Here is a 17,639-nt window from a genome sequence, read left to right on the forward strand (position 1 = left end):
GCACATATATACAAGTGCACTCAGTCTGTCTTCCTAGACTTCTTCGATGACATCATCTTTTTGATTTCTTCTAGAAGGTGCACTTGAGACTCGAGTGGTAAGACAAAGGAGAAGGAGCATTTGCCTTCTATAAGGTCGTACAGGCTGACTGTGACACTCGCAAGTTAACAGACCATAGGAATTATGCCATTGGAAAGAGCAAGCAGTGCAGGTGAGAAGTGAACAACCACCAGTTATGTAAGCAGCCAGTAACAATGAAGGGTCACTTAACCTGGCAGACCAGATGCTGTAGGCGAACCGCAGAAATCTCAAATAAAATAATGTTCTCTCTCCTTGCCTTCCCCAATTCTCATAGTGTAGTGAATCCACTGAATGATAACCAAGCCCAGTAGGTGTTGTAACTTCTGGCAGTGAATAGCACTGAGCTTTACTGATGCTCCACAAGTCAAAACCTGTAATGTTTGCTTAACATACACAAAGTAAAATACCACTTGAAACTTGTATCTAAATGATAATGGCAGCAAATTAAAGCATTAAACAAGTGGCATATAAATGGAATATAAGCAAAAAGCTTTTGCTTATATTATTGGAAAAAGGAAGAAAATATTGGATGCCAGAAAAGAATGGATATACAGTACTCAATAGTAAACTAAAATAATCTTACAGGAAAAGGGGTTTCTCTATAACATATTCATATTTGATACTCTTAAAACTATAAATTAAGGAGAACTGAAGTTCAAAATGTATAGAGATAAACACCAATAATATATAAATAATGCACTTCAAAAATAGACAAGGTAAATTTCATCATACAGTTCAAAAGAATATACAGTACAGAAAATTCCCACCATGCAAACCAGATGAGATCCAAGAGTATTTGGAAGCTGGAAAGTTCACTAGTATAACATCAAAAGGGTTAGGCATCTAACAACCCACCCTGCAACTTCCAACCTTTCACTTTTTCCATCAGCTGATCCTGCTTTCACTAGCTGACTAGGCTATGAACATGAAATTATTTCCTGCAATTAGATAGTAATTAAATTAATTATTTCCTGCAATTAGATAGTAATTAAATTAGTATTCTATATTCTATTTATTTTTTCAATTATATATTTCAAGTTTTCAATCAGCAGATTGCCTTTACATAGTAAACAAGAGGCATATCAAGAATTCCTCCAGGTATTTGTTCTTTGTACGTAGAATTATTTTATAAAAGGATTAATTTACACTGAATTACATTTCCCTTACCGTACTTTTACTATTCAAAAGGCTTTCCTTGCATTTTTAAAGTTTGTTTCAGTGGAGGTTCGTAAGTTCGATATTTGTATGTATAGGGGTTACTATATAAGGTGAGGATGCAGTCATTGGTGAGAAAAAAACCTGCAAATAGAGGCAGTTATTAATATATCTGGAAAAAATTCAAAATAGTTGATGAAAGACTTAAAATATAAATACATAAAGCCATATGAAAATATGTAAAGCCATAAAAAAAGTTAGTTATTTACTACTGATGAGTTAAAGGTACCTGTGCAAGAACAATCTTTTCTTAGCTATACTACAAATGAAGGCACTATATGATTGATGGATTTGCAATAACTTTTAAATGTACAATGTTAAGTCATGGTTTCTACAACCTGCCTTTGGAATATCATCAAATTTATAGCTTATATAATTTGTATACTTTATTTATTATATTTTTTTTTTCTATTCAGGAGGCGGCTGGTGCTGGTGAGAGGGGAGCGCAGCTAACCGAATACTATGAATCCTTGAGGAACAATGTAATGTCATTGCTAGAGCATGTGAAGCTGCCTGGAGGTGGAGGCACAGTGAATAATGACCGCATCGGTCCAGATAACTTTGATTCATATCTTTCAAAGATACATTCTTTGTGCACAGATAATTACTGTGAAGATAACAGACCCCTTTACGACAGTGTACGGTCTGCTCTCCATGATTTCACTGTGCCACCTACGCCCATCTGACATGACTAGGGGTACGCCGGGGCGGGTACAGCTCCCTCCATGGCTGCACCCACTGTCCCGCCCACCCATTCGTATTTTCCAACCTCCTTTACAACACCATTCTTTGGTGTTCCACCAGTGAATACCACCATGCCAAATAGCGCACATGTGGGTAACAATATGAGCAGTAACATCAGCAGCAGTAATGCTGCCACTTATACCACTTCCAGCAATAGTCATCATAACAGTGGTGGTCATCATACTAATGGATCTGTGGGTAGCAGTAGGTGACGGGTGCAGTTTCCTCCCCAGATTTCAACTGAATAGACTACAAACACTCTAGAATGTTACAAAAGGGAGAAGAATTATTAGCCTTGCTAAATAACCTTTCATACAAAAAAGCTTGTTGGCCCCAGATGGGTATTGATCAGTTTCCCAATGCCCTAGTACCCCTAAATGTGGCCTGATATTTACTGTCAGACCTCATGTCCCATGCTTGGCTCTATGGTCCCAGGCATTGCTCACCTTCTAGTGTTGCCATTCCCATCACGAGCTTTAAAGTCTGCGATGTTATTGTACATAATCTCCGAAGCATTCTGTAAAAGAAATGTTTCTTTAGGGCTAGTCATTTGTTGGTGTATTTATTATTATGTATAGGCAATTAGCTTGCAGTACATTGTCGATTCATAGTATTGTGTGTATCCAGAATATCGACATTCTTACAAGGTAATTGCCTATTGGGCCAAGCCAGTGTGATGACATAAGTGTTAGAGTAGAAGGCTTTTATTTCTTTGTATACATCTTTACTTTACTGTGAGAAGTGGTGTTCTCAGGTTAGGTTTGAATGGTAACTTATTGCATTGATGGTTTAGCAGCCATTAAGAAATTACAGTATTCAGATTCTTTTTTTTTTTAAGCAAGAATATTGTATTGTTCGTAAAAAAATGTTCTAGTCATCTAAGCTTTAACACATACATTTTATATATTATTTTGATTATCTTACTAAAACTTTCTTAATCAGTTGATAAAAAATCAACAATAATTGGGTCTATGTACATAAACTATTAATTTATGTTATTTAATTTTAGGTCACAATATTTTTTACTCACAGTTTTCAGCTGTAATCTGAAAAAGCAAGTCACATTAAACGAAAAGAATTTGGCCCATATTTTTACCCTTTATTGTTGGACAATCAAAATAACCAAACAAATATCCAGCTTCATTGTAAATCTTCTTGTAAGTTTGGATTTTGTAAAGGAATTCTGGATATATGAAATGTGGGAATTTTTCCATATTAAGTCCTGTCTTACACATAACTTGCATATTTATAGTACAGTAGACTGAATTATCGAGTGCTGGAAAAGGCATTTCAACAGGTAGGACAAGAAAGTTTATTTTATACTGTGAGTTACCTATTGTTATAAATAGATATTTTATATGTATGTTATGTTAATACTGAAGGAGCTCATGACAAGAATTACTGCCCTTTTTCATGAACAGTATTTTATTGTTAATCAATCACCCAAGCTTATATGGGATATAGGCTAAACACTTTTTTAGAAGTCTATTTTGATAGTACAGTACAAGTATTGTAAAATATTTTTTATTAAATTACATAATAAAATCCCAGATCTTCCCTTTGTATATTTTGCCATTCTAAGTAGCAAATTTGTTGAATGTTTTCAGTTAGTCAGTTTCAAGGGAAGGTTCCATGTTGTGAGCTCTTTGGGTTGTGTTATAAGTGGATGTTGTATATCCACATACCAGTGAAGCATTACAGGGAAATTTTATTGTGTTATATTGTTAGCTATGTTTGCTGCAATTAAGAATTAAGGCAGCGGAAATAATTATAATTAATGCCCTGATTACCTTTGTTAAATCAATTTATAAGTATCCAAAATTTTTTTTTACTCTGAACCTAAACACAAAAGAAGGTGAAACTTCTTGGACTTAGTGTGAACTCTACTTCAGAATAAAAATGAAAAGGATGTGGAGGGCAAGGAATCTATCAAGGAGTGTAACCCTCCTAAATCCTATGTGATAGAATATAAAAAAAAATGAAAAAAAAAAAACAATAGCATCCCGGTGTCTGTATATATGGTAATACCCCCCTTACACCTATCGCATAAACTTCTAAAGACCCTTTGCTAACCTTTCATTGGTTTATTTCCTTAGTCCCTCCACTACCATATACATTTAAAGTGAAAGAGACAAAAATTTGTCCTATAGATAGTAATCAGCTGGTTAGATTAAAGAATCTGATGGCATTAGTGTGGTGCAGTTCTTATTATTGAAAAACAAATGCGTAGGTCCCATACCTTTTGACTGAAAATACAAAAGGATCGGATAATTATTAGTGGTGCATTATTTACAAGATACAAAAAATATCTTGGCATGATTTTGTGCTGATTTTTTTTTTAATTTTATCTTCCGCATAATAAGTGGCACAAGCAAGGTTTGACTTGGGAAGCTAGAAAAAGCACAAATGCTTAGTTTTGACTGTGGAAATCCTGTGTCTGTGGGAAGAAACATTGACTGGATGTTTAAAAGGAAAATGTGTGTCAAGTTGTGTATTTTTGTAGATGGCCATGGAATGACCAAATTTTATAATATGTGTTGTCAATACATACTGCTGTGGTTGGACATCTTCAAGTCATGCTTTCTATCAGTGAATATTATGGTTTTCACGTACTAGATGTGATATATATACTTGGAGATTTCTAAAATCCTAAAATACTCAAAAAACACTAAGTGCAGTACAGTATATTTTATTTTCGAAAATGAAGAAAAGATTTTAAGTGAGTTATTGGTTTTGTTCTTGATATTCCAATTCAGTGTAAATTGGAGAAATCTTCAAGGATACACAAAAGTTTCTGCAAGGCAGTGGCATTAGATTTATTATTCTCAATCATGTTTTCTCATGAAAAATTAAAATGCTATACAGTACTTGATTGTTTCAAAAGTTCTGTAAATAGTAGTAAGGTTATTTTTTTCTTATAAATTTTGTTGAATTAGGCAAAATTGTTCATGGTTATTAGGTTTTGCCTGGTTTCTAAAGAATTTATGTCCATTGCCAGCAGTTAAAAAGATACTCAGTCAGTGGATGAAGCCGAACTATTTTGCGGCAGCTGTTTTAACTTGTGCCCATAATGTCAACTCTGCACCCTTGGGCCATATTTTTTGTATAAATGTACCTTATCACTGAATGTATTAAAATTGTCATTTTGAAAAAAAGAAGCATTGTAAATACCCTTGAATGTAATTTCTAAACATGTCGCATAGATACAGAATATACAAACCATAGTCTTACATGCAAGTTTGTACCATACATCATTCAAACATTAGTAATTTTCAAAGTAATTTGTATTTTCCCTAGATATAAAAATCAATAACTTGTAGAGGTGTAATTTTAGCATTAAAGCTGTAACATGGTCATTGAAGCTTGGTAACAGTTTTGTTGGTAATAAACTTGATTTTGCCCTAACTGCCTAATGTGACCCAGCACTTTTTCTTCAAGCATCAGAAGCACTTGGTGGTTAAGGATGAATTTGGCAAGATTCTGGTAAGTATATTCAGGCCATTTGATATAAAAAAAGGCTGGAAAATAGCTCTACTAGCACCCCCTTCTCAAATAAAAAACACAGGAAATCTACTTTTCTTACATAGCTCGCCTGTCCCCTACAACAACACATACTCACTACTAGCTGCTACCCCAATAAGGAAAAACAAAGTCCCACTCTACTCTATACAAGATGGTTCTACACCCAATGAGAGCTTTGGTTGTCCCACATGTTTTCCAGCCACAATAGTTCCTTAACTAGATATTCAAGAACTTCGAGGCCAACATCCCATAGGTAGGATGAGGTAAAGGAGGTCTGTTGATCCCCCGACCCTTACTCTAATTATGTAAGCAACAAAATTTCCTCCTAAATGGCCAGACTTTGTGAGCTCTTGCCTGGACAATGTACTTGACCTCATCACAGGATGACACATGAAGCCACAAACATATGGTGTTCTGGACATCACTTTCTTATGCTTGCTAGCACTAATTAAAAGATGTCAGATTCAATCCAGATAGTACCAATAGCTCCCTCTGAACATAGACAGGATCAGCCTAGTAAGCTTGGAAAAGGATCCTTGGGAGTAAAAGGAGCAACATTTCCCTGTACAATAAAGCTCTATGGTCTTCCTACTATTCTTACCCAACCTTTCCCATTTTCCACGTGCTAAAAGAAGAGAATTTGGGAGGGTCAATATTCTATAGACTGTATCACAGCCTATTAACAATCTTATTAATCAGCATCCAAAATTAAAGTCCACAATCTTCCTGAATTGTAAAGCTAAAATAAATTAGTTTATTCCTACGCAGATACAAACTCTAGTCATTTATATGGGGTTACTTCTAGTTTCATTTTCTACAGCGTGACAATAAAAAAGAAATGTTTGATTATGCCATCCTGCGTTGCTAGGCAACTGCTGCTCATGACGCTTAAGCTTGTTTCAAGCGCTTACTCACAACGCTTCTGGCTGGGAAGGAGGTCGGACGTGCCTTCCTTCTCTGCTATCAGACAACCGTATCGCCTACTCGATACCCTTATAGTGTGCTTAGTGCTTGTGTCTTTGACATTCTTAGTCACTTGCATGCTTTCATTTTTTATGAGTTATGAGAGTGTGCCTTTGGACATTATGTTGAATTTGATGCGTTCCTGCCCTGGCCAAGATGGTTGCCCCCGCGGTACATTTATGAGCTATGAAGTATTGGATCCACACCCGGTTTGTCCTTCATGTAGCGGTAAATGACCTATCAACAACCCCTCAAGTCTTCACCAAGATCTTTGTCCTTATCTCAGCCTGGGCACATGCCATGGACGCCTGGCTTCTCTTAGCAGAATCCCGATTTCTCCCGCTGAAACACAAAGACCTATTGCTGGATCTGAACAAGGAGTTAGAAATACAACTGAACCTGCGGAACTCCACCCTCATCCCTAAAATGTCCATTGAGTAACTAGGCATGGACATGAACTTAGTTCAAGCCAAAGCCTTTCCTCCAGCAGACAGAATAGCAAGGTTCAGGATATTAGCAACAACCTTTCTGAAAGGGGAGCTCCTTGCTTCTATGACTTGGCAGAAGCTGCTAGACCATCTCTCCTCATTAGAGAAACTTGTCCCTCTGGGGAAGTTGCATCTGTACTCGGTGCAGTGAGTTCTGAAGAACCAATGGTCACAGGCTTCAGACCACCCTGCAACCCTGCTGCAAGTACCTCTTAAAATGATAAAGGACCTCCTGTGGTGACTGGATGAGAATAACCTGTTAGCGGGAACCCCCTTTCAGGCTCCTCCTCCACCGCTCATGCTGCTCTCAGATGCATCTCGCCAGACGTGGGGTGCTTAACAGACGAAGAAGCAAATCATGGCCCTATGGTCAGAAGAAGACATAACCTTTCATATGAACTTCCTGTAAATAAAACCAGCACAACTAGCATTACTCTACTTCACAAAGATTGAAAGATCACTCCACGGTGTTGATGGACAACATCATCACAGTAGTGACATCTCCGAACAAGGCGGTGCAACCTCTCTCCTGCTATGCAATATAGCAGTAGAGATAATCAAGTGGACACAGTCTCAGGGGATCTCTCTCGGTGAGGTTTATTCCCGGGAAGAGGAACATCATTGCAGACCATCTGAGCCGTCGAGGGACAACATTGGTTCAGAATAGTCTTTACTTCCTTTAAACGGCGAGGACACAAGTTCTTTAGAGGCAAAGAGCCTTGAGACTTTGTGGGGTTCCCTATCTTCGGACATGTTCACAACCCACCTGAATCACAAACTCCATCACTGTGTTGGAAGATCCATTTCAACACCTGACTTTTACGTCTTCCTACCATTTTGTCTGATTCGTCAGACACTAAACAGGGTCAGAACATCCAAGGGAGTGAAAGAACACTAGTGGGCCCAGAAGTGGCCAGCAGCAGAGTGGTATTCAGAATTTCAGACCTGCTGGAACTTCTAGCGAAAGTACCAAGAGAACCTCAAGAATGGCCAAAGCTACTACGCCAACCCCACATCCGCTCAGCCTTGAGCCAAGTATTTAAACTGATAGGACTGGATCTCTCCAACTCTTAGGAACTCTCAGCTCTGGTTAGGAGTTTCAAGCAGTCTTGTCCACATTGAGAACTAAAACCCCCTTCCTGGGAAGTGACCAAGACCTTATAGACCCTGAAGGAAGCCCTGTGCGAACCTCTGCATAAAGCCTTAGACAGCGACCTCACCTCAAAGACTAGCTTCCTTATGAGAGCCTTTATATCCTCCACAGAAGTGTCTCCAAGGGCCCACATCGAGATATGATAAACGTGGGCTTGCTACAACCCTAGCGTTCCACAAGCAACATTCTGTAGCACAAGTTCTAAAAGCTGGAGTTTGGAAGAGACAAACCACTTTCATGGACCATTACCATAAGAGATTGCGCACAAAAGTCTTTGGACACCTTTTCTATAGGCCTCATGGTTGCTGCACAACAAATAGTTCACAAATAATTCACTTTGATCTCTTTCTATTACTATAGTAATTGTATCTTGCGAGAGTTGCAGACCTCCTATCTTCACCGAGACTTCCTCCCACCGAAGGAAGATTCCCCCATTTAAATGACTCATTAATTTGTATCCGCGTAAGAATAAACTACAAATTTCATAAAATTTACATTTTTCCTACCTATACAAACCCCGAGTCATTTACCAAAGGTCCCGCCTCTAAATCTTTGACCAGAAGAGCGTTGTGAGTAAGTGCTTGAAAAGCGTAGCGCAGCAGTTGCCTAACAACGCATCATGACGTAATCAAACCGATTTCTTTTTGATTGTCTGGCCGTAGAAAACTAAACTATAAGTAACCCCATATAAATGACTCTGGTTTTTATAGCTAGGAAAAACATAAATTATATAAAATTTGTAGTTTTCAAGTTAACAATGTGAGGCCGAGCATCAGAAGATGCAGTATATCACTCTCAATGGCGCCCAAAAGAAAAAGTGCGAAATGATACTGCACAAGTAGATGGAACCGACCACTACATCTGGCTGATTACCACTGACTACCTTGTTACCTAGCTTCAATGACAGTATTCCAGTTTTCACAAGGATTGCTCCCCCAATAAAAGGTGATGGTTTGTATTTTAAAGGAAGAAATATTTAAAATATTCTATAAAATTATTTCAATACTTGCCAAAGTTTGTTGCTGTTTTTTCTGTGGAAGGAATATACTTAACCGCCTATTCGGAATAAAGAATCCTTATTAAGTACAACTCTTACTTGCGGCCATTGTCTCTGACTAGTGGTAACTTGGTTAAACATATGACTCCCTTTGAACTTGTCTGTGAATTGTACAAGGAATGATAATGAACTTCAGCAAGTATTGGAAAAAAAATTATGAAAACTGTTTTTCAATTATTCATCCCTTAGTTCATCATTTAGTCACACACATCTAGAAGATGGGCTGGCGATGACATGATAATCAAGCAAATCTAACACAAAAACATCGCGTGTTGTTTTACTAAACATAAAAATATCCTAAAATGCATGTCTTGGCAATAAGAAACACCATTAGCATTTCTTTTGAAACCTCATCCCTTCACTAGGGTTCAAACGTAAACACTGTTTGGAAGGAGCCTCATGTGGGGTGGATGCTTTCAGTATAATGCTGTTAATTTCCTACTCTGATGAAAAAAATTGCACAAAGCGTGGTGAAAACCACTGCATTTCAAATTGGACACTATCCTTATCCTTTTCAAATGGCAAAATGACTGGAAAAGTAGCTGTGTTAGAACACTGGCAAATTAATAGGTCCGTGAATGGTCCGTGAATGCCTGAAGTAGTTGTGAACTAGTCCGTGATAATGCGACTTCAGACTTTTCCAAGGGGGACATTATCCCCAGAAGGGACTTCCAACTGTGAATTGAGAGTGCATTTACCTCCCTGAAACCATTGGTGATTTTCAAGAAGAATTTAACACTCTTGCTGGACAGGGATACCAGAAAAGAACAGAGGATCTAATCATTCCAAAAAATTGGATTCTATTGAAAACCAATGGTTCAGATTACGTAACACATTCAGCAGTAATTGTTGAGACCTCATAAGGTCTCTTACATGAGCTCAGAATTAGCCATTCCTCCAGATACAACATGACTGATACTTGAACAGTATAACTATCTGGCAACTGGAGCCATGAATCTGCAAAACAGTGATTAAGCAGAGGGACCTAAACTGAAATAATACTACCCTCACACGCGAATCTTACAAATTTCCATGGATTCGGGTGTAGAGGAACTTGAAATTACACATTGATAAGTTGATTGAGTTCATCAAGACTGTAGCTAAAACCCATGATGGGGTTTCCATCAAGAACCTTGTCACAACCATGAACTTGAACCTCAAAACATCAAGCCACAGGCACCAACCTCTTGAAGACTTGGGGACAAGGGACAGACGATGGTAGAAACCCAGGGATGAACCTTTGATTTGTTAGTAATTCTAGGGTCTTGTCATGGCTGCCTCAACAGGACTGTAACAGGATCAGAAAACTGGATAAGGAAGCAAGGACCTGAATGGTAAAAGGTACCCTTGCCACAAGACTTGCAGAACCTAAAGATCAAACTGAAGCAGGGTCCGACTGTGTAAGAAAGGAGAGCCAGCCCCTACTGGAAGATGGGAGTCAATACCATTACTTGTAGAACTTGCTAACTGAAGGTCTACCATGATATCCTAGTTTAAAGGCTGCTCATGAATGGCAGAGCCAAGGAACAGTGACATAGCCCTAGAGACTGACCTTATATACATATGATCAATGCCCAACCCCCTCTCCACCCAAACTAGGACCAAGGGGGCCCAGGCAATGGCTGCTGATAACTCAGCAGATAGACCTATAGGCTTCCCCAAATCCCCCATCCTTAGATCACATGGATGGTGAGATTGCAACGACCAAAGAAAGTAATGAGTTTGGCGAGATTTGAACCTGTATAGCAATCCCAGGCAAGGACATTACCAACAAGCCACCACTATGTACTAATCTGCCTAAATAATCCAGGCTATCCCATCGGTTGTGGATGTAAATGGAGCCAACGTAAAAGGCCTATTTGCTTGAAAAGCACATGGATATCATGTTTAACTAGTTCTATGATAATACCTGCTCTGTCACCTTAGCTAGCTTATGCATCTCAAGTAGGGAGCCTAACACCAGAAAGATCATGAGAACATGGTTTGGCATCCCTAAGACAAAATTAATACTGTATATTAAAAAACAAAGAGCATTCACGGTCCCTTCCCTTCAAGATGCAATAACCACAGACTTTTGCCAATTCTGCAGTATACAACAAGGCAAGACCTATGACCTTAAGATACTATAACAGACAGGTAATATCAAAGTCATTCTCAAACTGTTGCCTCTGTTGCCTCGATTCCTCCAAGGCCAAGGTAAGGTAGACAATTTTGAGGACTGAATCTGTAAATTGATCTACAAAGCTCACCCCAGACCAACGGCTAAAGCTTCGAACTCCTTTCAGGCATATAGATAGATGTACCATCCTCCTAGAAGGGTTCAACTACATATCCAAGTAGGAATTCTAATTTTCATCCATATTAAAATCAAAGATTCCCTGTTTGATACACTGCAAACCTCTTCAACATGACAGATAACAAAAAAAAAGGAAGGAGGGGGAATTACCCTTTTCCAACATTGTCTCCACATTCTTCATAGTCACCAGTGACATTTTAGGCCGAAACACACTCTTGAGCAAAGCTACCCGAGCCATATCCATAAATAGGGACGACATCAACTGATGTCTCTATACCTCATTTCAAAATCTCTACAATTTTTCTAAAAATGGCCTGAAAGTGGATTCCAACTTTCTTTCATCTTCTTAATTACTCTACTGATCTTGCTAGGTGCTCTTACTGCCATTGTCCACACCTATATCAAGCCAAATTCAGTCTTCATTACTCTACTTCCTGAAAGAATTCTGACTATGGTGTGGAGGATGGACTGGCCTTACCCATGTTCTTTATAAAGTCATGCATTACTTTTAACATACTGGGCATAATCTGACAACTAGCATCTCGGTGCTCACCATTGCTAGTTCCTCCTATGGCAATCTGATTCACCGTGTGCAAAATGCCAGGTATCAACCATTACATAATGCCCCTCAAAAGTGCCTTGACCTCTAATGAGCCTGTCAGGGTTTGCCAACTGCATGTAGTGTGCAAAAATGTTTTAGGTTGCATGGCAGAACCTGGTATGAGAGCGGGAATGTCTGTTGTATGATGAGCATGAAGAATCCTTGTCCCCAACTCCAAAATATTACTGGCTATATGTCATGTGAGCTATAGTTTGAGACTTCCATGTTACTCCTCTTGTTCACTTCCAGATGGAAAGCCACATTCAAAACATGATCACTTACACTGATATCCCCAAAAGAATTTCCATAAGCTCCCTGGTTTGAATGACCTAGGATTTCTAAGACTTCTCCCAACTCAGATTGGGCAGATTTACAAATATTATGGACTATGAAATTGGCTTCTAACTTAATCAATAAACTGTCTACCCTAGTATCCACTAAAATGGTCACATCACTCCTTATTTTCTCCTTAATACTATCCACAACCATCATCAAGGCAGGATTTAATTTCTACTAATTTGCAAGCCTTTCTTAACTCCACAGAAACTTTCAGGGATGACCAATGGAAGTTACTAGACTTTTCTACACTAGGAGATGCCTTGCCCATCCTCTTACACTTAACATCACTAACTATTTCTTGATTCAACATATGTTAAATAGTACACCTCGTATAAGGATCAAATTCAATCTTTTTCATATTGTATTCTGTGCAAATACATGCTTTATCGAAAGTAGGAGACTTCTGACCATTCAGCAGAGAAACTGCAATACCATACCAAAAAATGTAAGGAAAAATCCAATATTAACAGGACACAAACTAAGGTGTGTTTGATGGCTTAGACCGGAAAAGAATTACTAGGATAAAGGAAGCCATAAAGGTAAGGGTGGGAGCACGAGGGAATACTGAAGTATCGTTAGAGGGGAAGGAAAAATAATTACCTTTTTCTTTTAGAATAGGAGGTTAAATTTATTACTTACAGAAAAGCAACAGCGATGAAGTTTAGAAAGATTACTTACAATAATACAGTATACTGGTATATGAAATCCACAGTAATAAAACAAAATTAAGATGATCTTTAGTTTACCAAACATGATATACAGTACTTTTATATTTTCAAATTGGGTGGCTATTTGAAAGAGTGTACTGTATTAAAACAAATACGTCTAGCAATCTTACAGACTTAATAAAATAAACAATCTAAATACTTGGACTATTTTATAAAACATATACATTACTAAAAACATTTTTGAACTATAAAAGTTGTTATAGTTTCTACTTGCATTCACTTATGAGAAGGAGCCATAAATAGTTTTAATATATAGTTCAAGTCGAGACAGCATTTTTAGCTTGTCTTGAATGTAACATTGTCTTAGAGAGAGGAAATCATAAATGGCAATCCCCTTATGTTAGAAATATTTAAGTGATAAGTGAAATAAATTGACATGGCAACCACTTACTTCAGATTCAAACGAGATCCGTAATTGACACCAAGAAGAAATTCTTATAACGAGCTCCCCCTTCCACAAGTCGAAGACACTGTTGGAGTCTGGACTCTGGTCAGTATTTGTTTAAGAAAAAAAAGCAATCTTATCCTAAACCATGAGCTGTTTGATTGCCAAGAACTTGCACAAGCTACAGTATAATATCTTCCTCAGGCTAGGCAATACGTTAAGTCTAGAGATGTAACTGAAAGGATGATTTAATATTATTCCTACAAGTTAGAGAGATGGTCATTTCTAATATAAAATATGTTGTAAATAGTACATTACTATAGTTCATTTCTTTTAGCGAGTCATATTTGCACCGACTCCCAGCGGTGCCCTTTTAGCTCGGAAAAGTTTCCTGATGGCTGATTGGTTGGACAAGATAATTCTAACCAATCAGCGACCAGGAAACTTTTCCGAGCTAAATGGGCACCGTTGCGAGTCGGTGCAAATATGACTCGCTAAAAGAAATGGACTATAGATACCCTACTTCTGATATGGATATATCTTCATATAAACATCATCAATTAACAAGAATATACAAGATAATGGAGCTCATAGTATCGAATTAAATTTGCAAAATGAATTGTCAAACTGACTCTATACAGTACACAAAAATACACTTTTATTAAAAGATAGAACAAATTTTAAAAGTAATTTGTATCCAAGTTACGCAAACCAGAGCTCTTTGAAATAAGGATAAATCTTCAGCAGTGCTGGAACAGCCATTGCATCACTTTCAAAAGGGTTGGTTACAACAGGCGGTTGTCACAGACAGCATAGCCACTTCTGTCCTGAGACCTATGAATAAGAAGGGTGATTGAGGGGGAAAATGTTTGTCTTTTAGAATAGGGAGACTAATTGATGGGAGAGTTCCCTACACCCAAACTGAAAGCTTCTTTCTACTCTGTAAATGTCATCCTTCCGAGGCAAGGAAAGTGACAAACCACATTCTAACTGCTAATCATAGGTAGAGTACCAGCATAAAAGAATGCCAGTACTAGCATACTGAAACACTATTCCCACACAGGGAGGTAGTATCGGCAGTGTAAAACAAGGATCATCGAGAGAAATATTTTGTTCGTTCGTTTACGATTGCCACACCTCATGCGAGATATTGTTTGGTAAGACATTAACCAGTTCTCCCCCTTGCCAGGAGGAGTTGCTTCTAGGCAAGCCTAGTCTGCGAAAAAGGTCTCAATCGTGCATCTTAGCAGCATCAGAAGTCCAACCAGCGTGTAACGGTCATTCTACCTCCTAGAGACTTATACCAAATTAAGTACCTTAGAGGGAACTTTAGGTACTACGCAACTAATGAGCAGCCACCTCAATACCAAAGGAAAAAAAAGAGTGAGGGTCTGTGAGAAACTTCCTGGAGTTAAAAGAGAGGCAAAAGTAGTCTAACACATTCAGAACCACCTCCAGCCCCAAGTAGGCCGACAGGTAAACCAAAAGAGTACTGACAGGACTGTTTGCGAGCTTTTACTTGAGATAGAGATACACACTGACCATGTTGCACCTGTACGTAAGCAGCTTAAACAAGCTAGAAAGAACAATGTTGACACTTCCTCCTTGCTCCTGTTGGTGTTAATGAGAAATTTTGCAAAACTTGCATGTAAGTTATCAAGTTTTCTTCAAGTAACACTGCAGTGCCCTGATGTGACACCAAGTAACTTTCTGTCAACTTACATGCACAGATAGGATTGAGAAGGTCCTGTTTGAGACAGACTTTTACATAGTTTATATCAAACAGTCTTTGAGAAAAAGAAGGAGACAGAACTCCCATCCCTCAAAAGTTTGACATAATAAAGAGCCTGGAAATCTCCCATTCACTTGTTAATGCAGAGAAGAAAGACAGTCTCTTGGGAAAGATCCCTATGAAGCCCTCTACAGATTAGCAGTACTGTACACACACAAAGACCCTTCCACCCCCGGACCTCTTGATCTGCAAATCACACTGCACTCTCACTCCACTGGACAAATTCTGAAGAAACTAGTCAGCAGGGGAGCTCCATTACAACCTCCTGATGGAAGAAATAGGCCCTTTAAGAGCAAGGATACTCTTCCTATAGAATTAGTGTTGGGTCCCGAACAAGACCATTTACCTGCAAGCAGTCCTAGAAAAAAACCATCATTTTGGACTCATACCTGTTTGACCAACCCTGAAGGTACCAGGATAAGGATACGCCCTCTGGAAGAGGGAGAGCAGCTTCCTAAGGGCTACAGCATTTCTTTTGTCCCGAAAGGAATGATGAATGTACAAACAAAAATTCACCTTCACCTGGCCCATAGATCCACCTGACCAAACCCTTAAGGTAAACGGAAAGTGGATAAGACCTGTCACATCCTCCCGAAGAAGAGCACACGCTAGAATTACCAAGGAACTTTCTGCGGAAAGCCTGCACGATTGCTACCGATTTTTCTTCTTTCTAAGAAGTATCTGAAGGAGAGAATATGAAGGGGAAGGAGTTGGTAGAGGAGAAAGAGGGAGTAAACTAATTTCTCCCCCCTTGACAGCAATTATTCCTTGATACCATGAGTAGTTCAGCGATTCCTACTGATCAGAAACAGGTAATACTTCTCTTGAGTGTCCTACTACAAGTACAAGGCAAAATTCCCAGTCAAAGCAAATTCCCAGGTATTCATCCTTTGCCTGAGCGTGAGAACAGACTCACCTCAAACACAATCCCAAGGTCTTTAAGAGGGAGGTGTAATTTAAATTTTATTCTGGAAAGACAATGAAGAGGTCATTTCAAGTAGCACAAGCTTAACACTCAGCTAAAACTTGCCTCTTGAGTAACCAAAAGCATGAAGTCTTCCTCTGGAAATCTAGTATGGTGCAAAAGTTCCAATTGAAAACTTCCTGTCAAGTACCAGTTAACTTGAGAGGAGTATGGGCTCGTGCTCCATTCCTGCGAAGAGCCGACCAAAAAGTACAGAGAAGGTAATACAAGACTTCCAGCACAAAAATCCAGTATCATTCCACCTCTGTCGCATGTACAGAGATGGAACCGGGAAGGTATGGAAAGGACTGGGATGTTAAAGGGAGAAAATAGCCAAGACATCCCTCTACGAACAGCAGGAGGACACAGCTGTGTTGCTCCCATCCCTTCTTCCTCCTAACACCTCTCATGGAATGAGCCTGGGAGAAGCAAGGATGGGTGTAGCAAGGACCAACCCATTCTAGAGGAGGCTGCTGCTGACAGTCATTGTTGGGACTTGGAGAAGGCCAGGATCTTTCTCACACCCAAGCCTAATGGCATAGTTGCACATGAAAATTTGGTCACAGTCTCCCTCAGAAGATCAGAGCCCCTGAGAGGTGCTCCACGGTGGATGAAGGAGTACTGATACACAGTATCCCCTTCTACCACTACCTCATTACATTACCCTCCTGAGAGGTAGAGGAGTAGTCCAACCCAGCATCTATCCAGACCATAGAGCAACTGTTGTATGTGCCTTAAAGGTGCTACCATGACAACCATCAATCAGTTGATAGTATTTAAAGGCCAGAGATATGCGCTTGCCAACCAGTATTGGTTTTGTTTACTCTCCTTAAAACACAAATACTCAAATCAGAATGAGCCCTAGTACCTACAATCGGGAGGCAGACCACGAATTGGAACAAGAATGATCTAGTTCCATGTCTGTTAACAATCCCTGGCATGAGAGCATAAGAGAGGTAGTGTACCCTCCCTCTGATGAACGGGTATGATCGGCCTGGTTCTACGCTAAGAACCTCAGAGCAGAGACCAGTCATTGACGGACACAGCAAAATTGGCAGCGCACAGGACCTATACCAAGCGGTACAATCTCCTCTTTGGAATGACAAATAATTTTTACCATCAGGCCCCAAAGTGCAAGCGATACTCAGTCCTAAAGGATAACTCCCTCCCAAGACAGAAAAACTACCACAAGCAAGACAAGCTACACTGTGCATTGTATGGCTGATTGAGAGTAACACTTCAAAGGGGGTATGGGGCTCGTAACAGTCACACCATTAAGGTACACAACACATGGGGTTTCGAAACTTCGTA

The 17,639-nt window shown here is 39.1% G+C and overlaps 1 protein-coding gene across 1 annotated transcript in view; it reads left to right on the forward strand.

Moving 5' to 3' along the window:
• Positions 1-5,186, forward strand: part of LOC137620459 (myelin transcription factor 1-like) — a 131,823-nt gene extending 126,637 nt beyond the window's left edge. The window contains 1 exon segment of the mRNA XM_068350617.1: positions 1,713-5,186. Coding sequence (XP_068206718.1) covers positions 1,713-1,982 — 270 coding nt within the window. The 3' untranslated portion in view covers positions 1,983-5,186.
• The last annotated feature ends 12,453 nt before the right edge of the window (positions 5,187-17,639 follow it).

This window comes from Palaemon carinicauda, chromosome 27, assembly GCF_036898095.1.
Source record: "Palaemon carinicauda isolate YSFRI2023 chromosome 27, ASM3689809v2, whole genome shotgun sequence".
Lineage (NCBI taxonomy): Eukaryota > Metazoa > Arthropoda > Malacostraca > Decapoda > Palaemonidae > Palaemon > Palaemon carinicauda.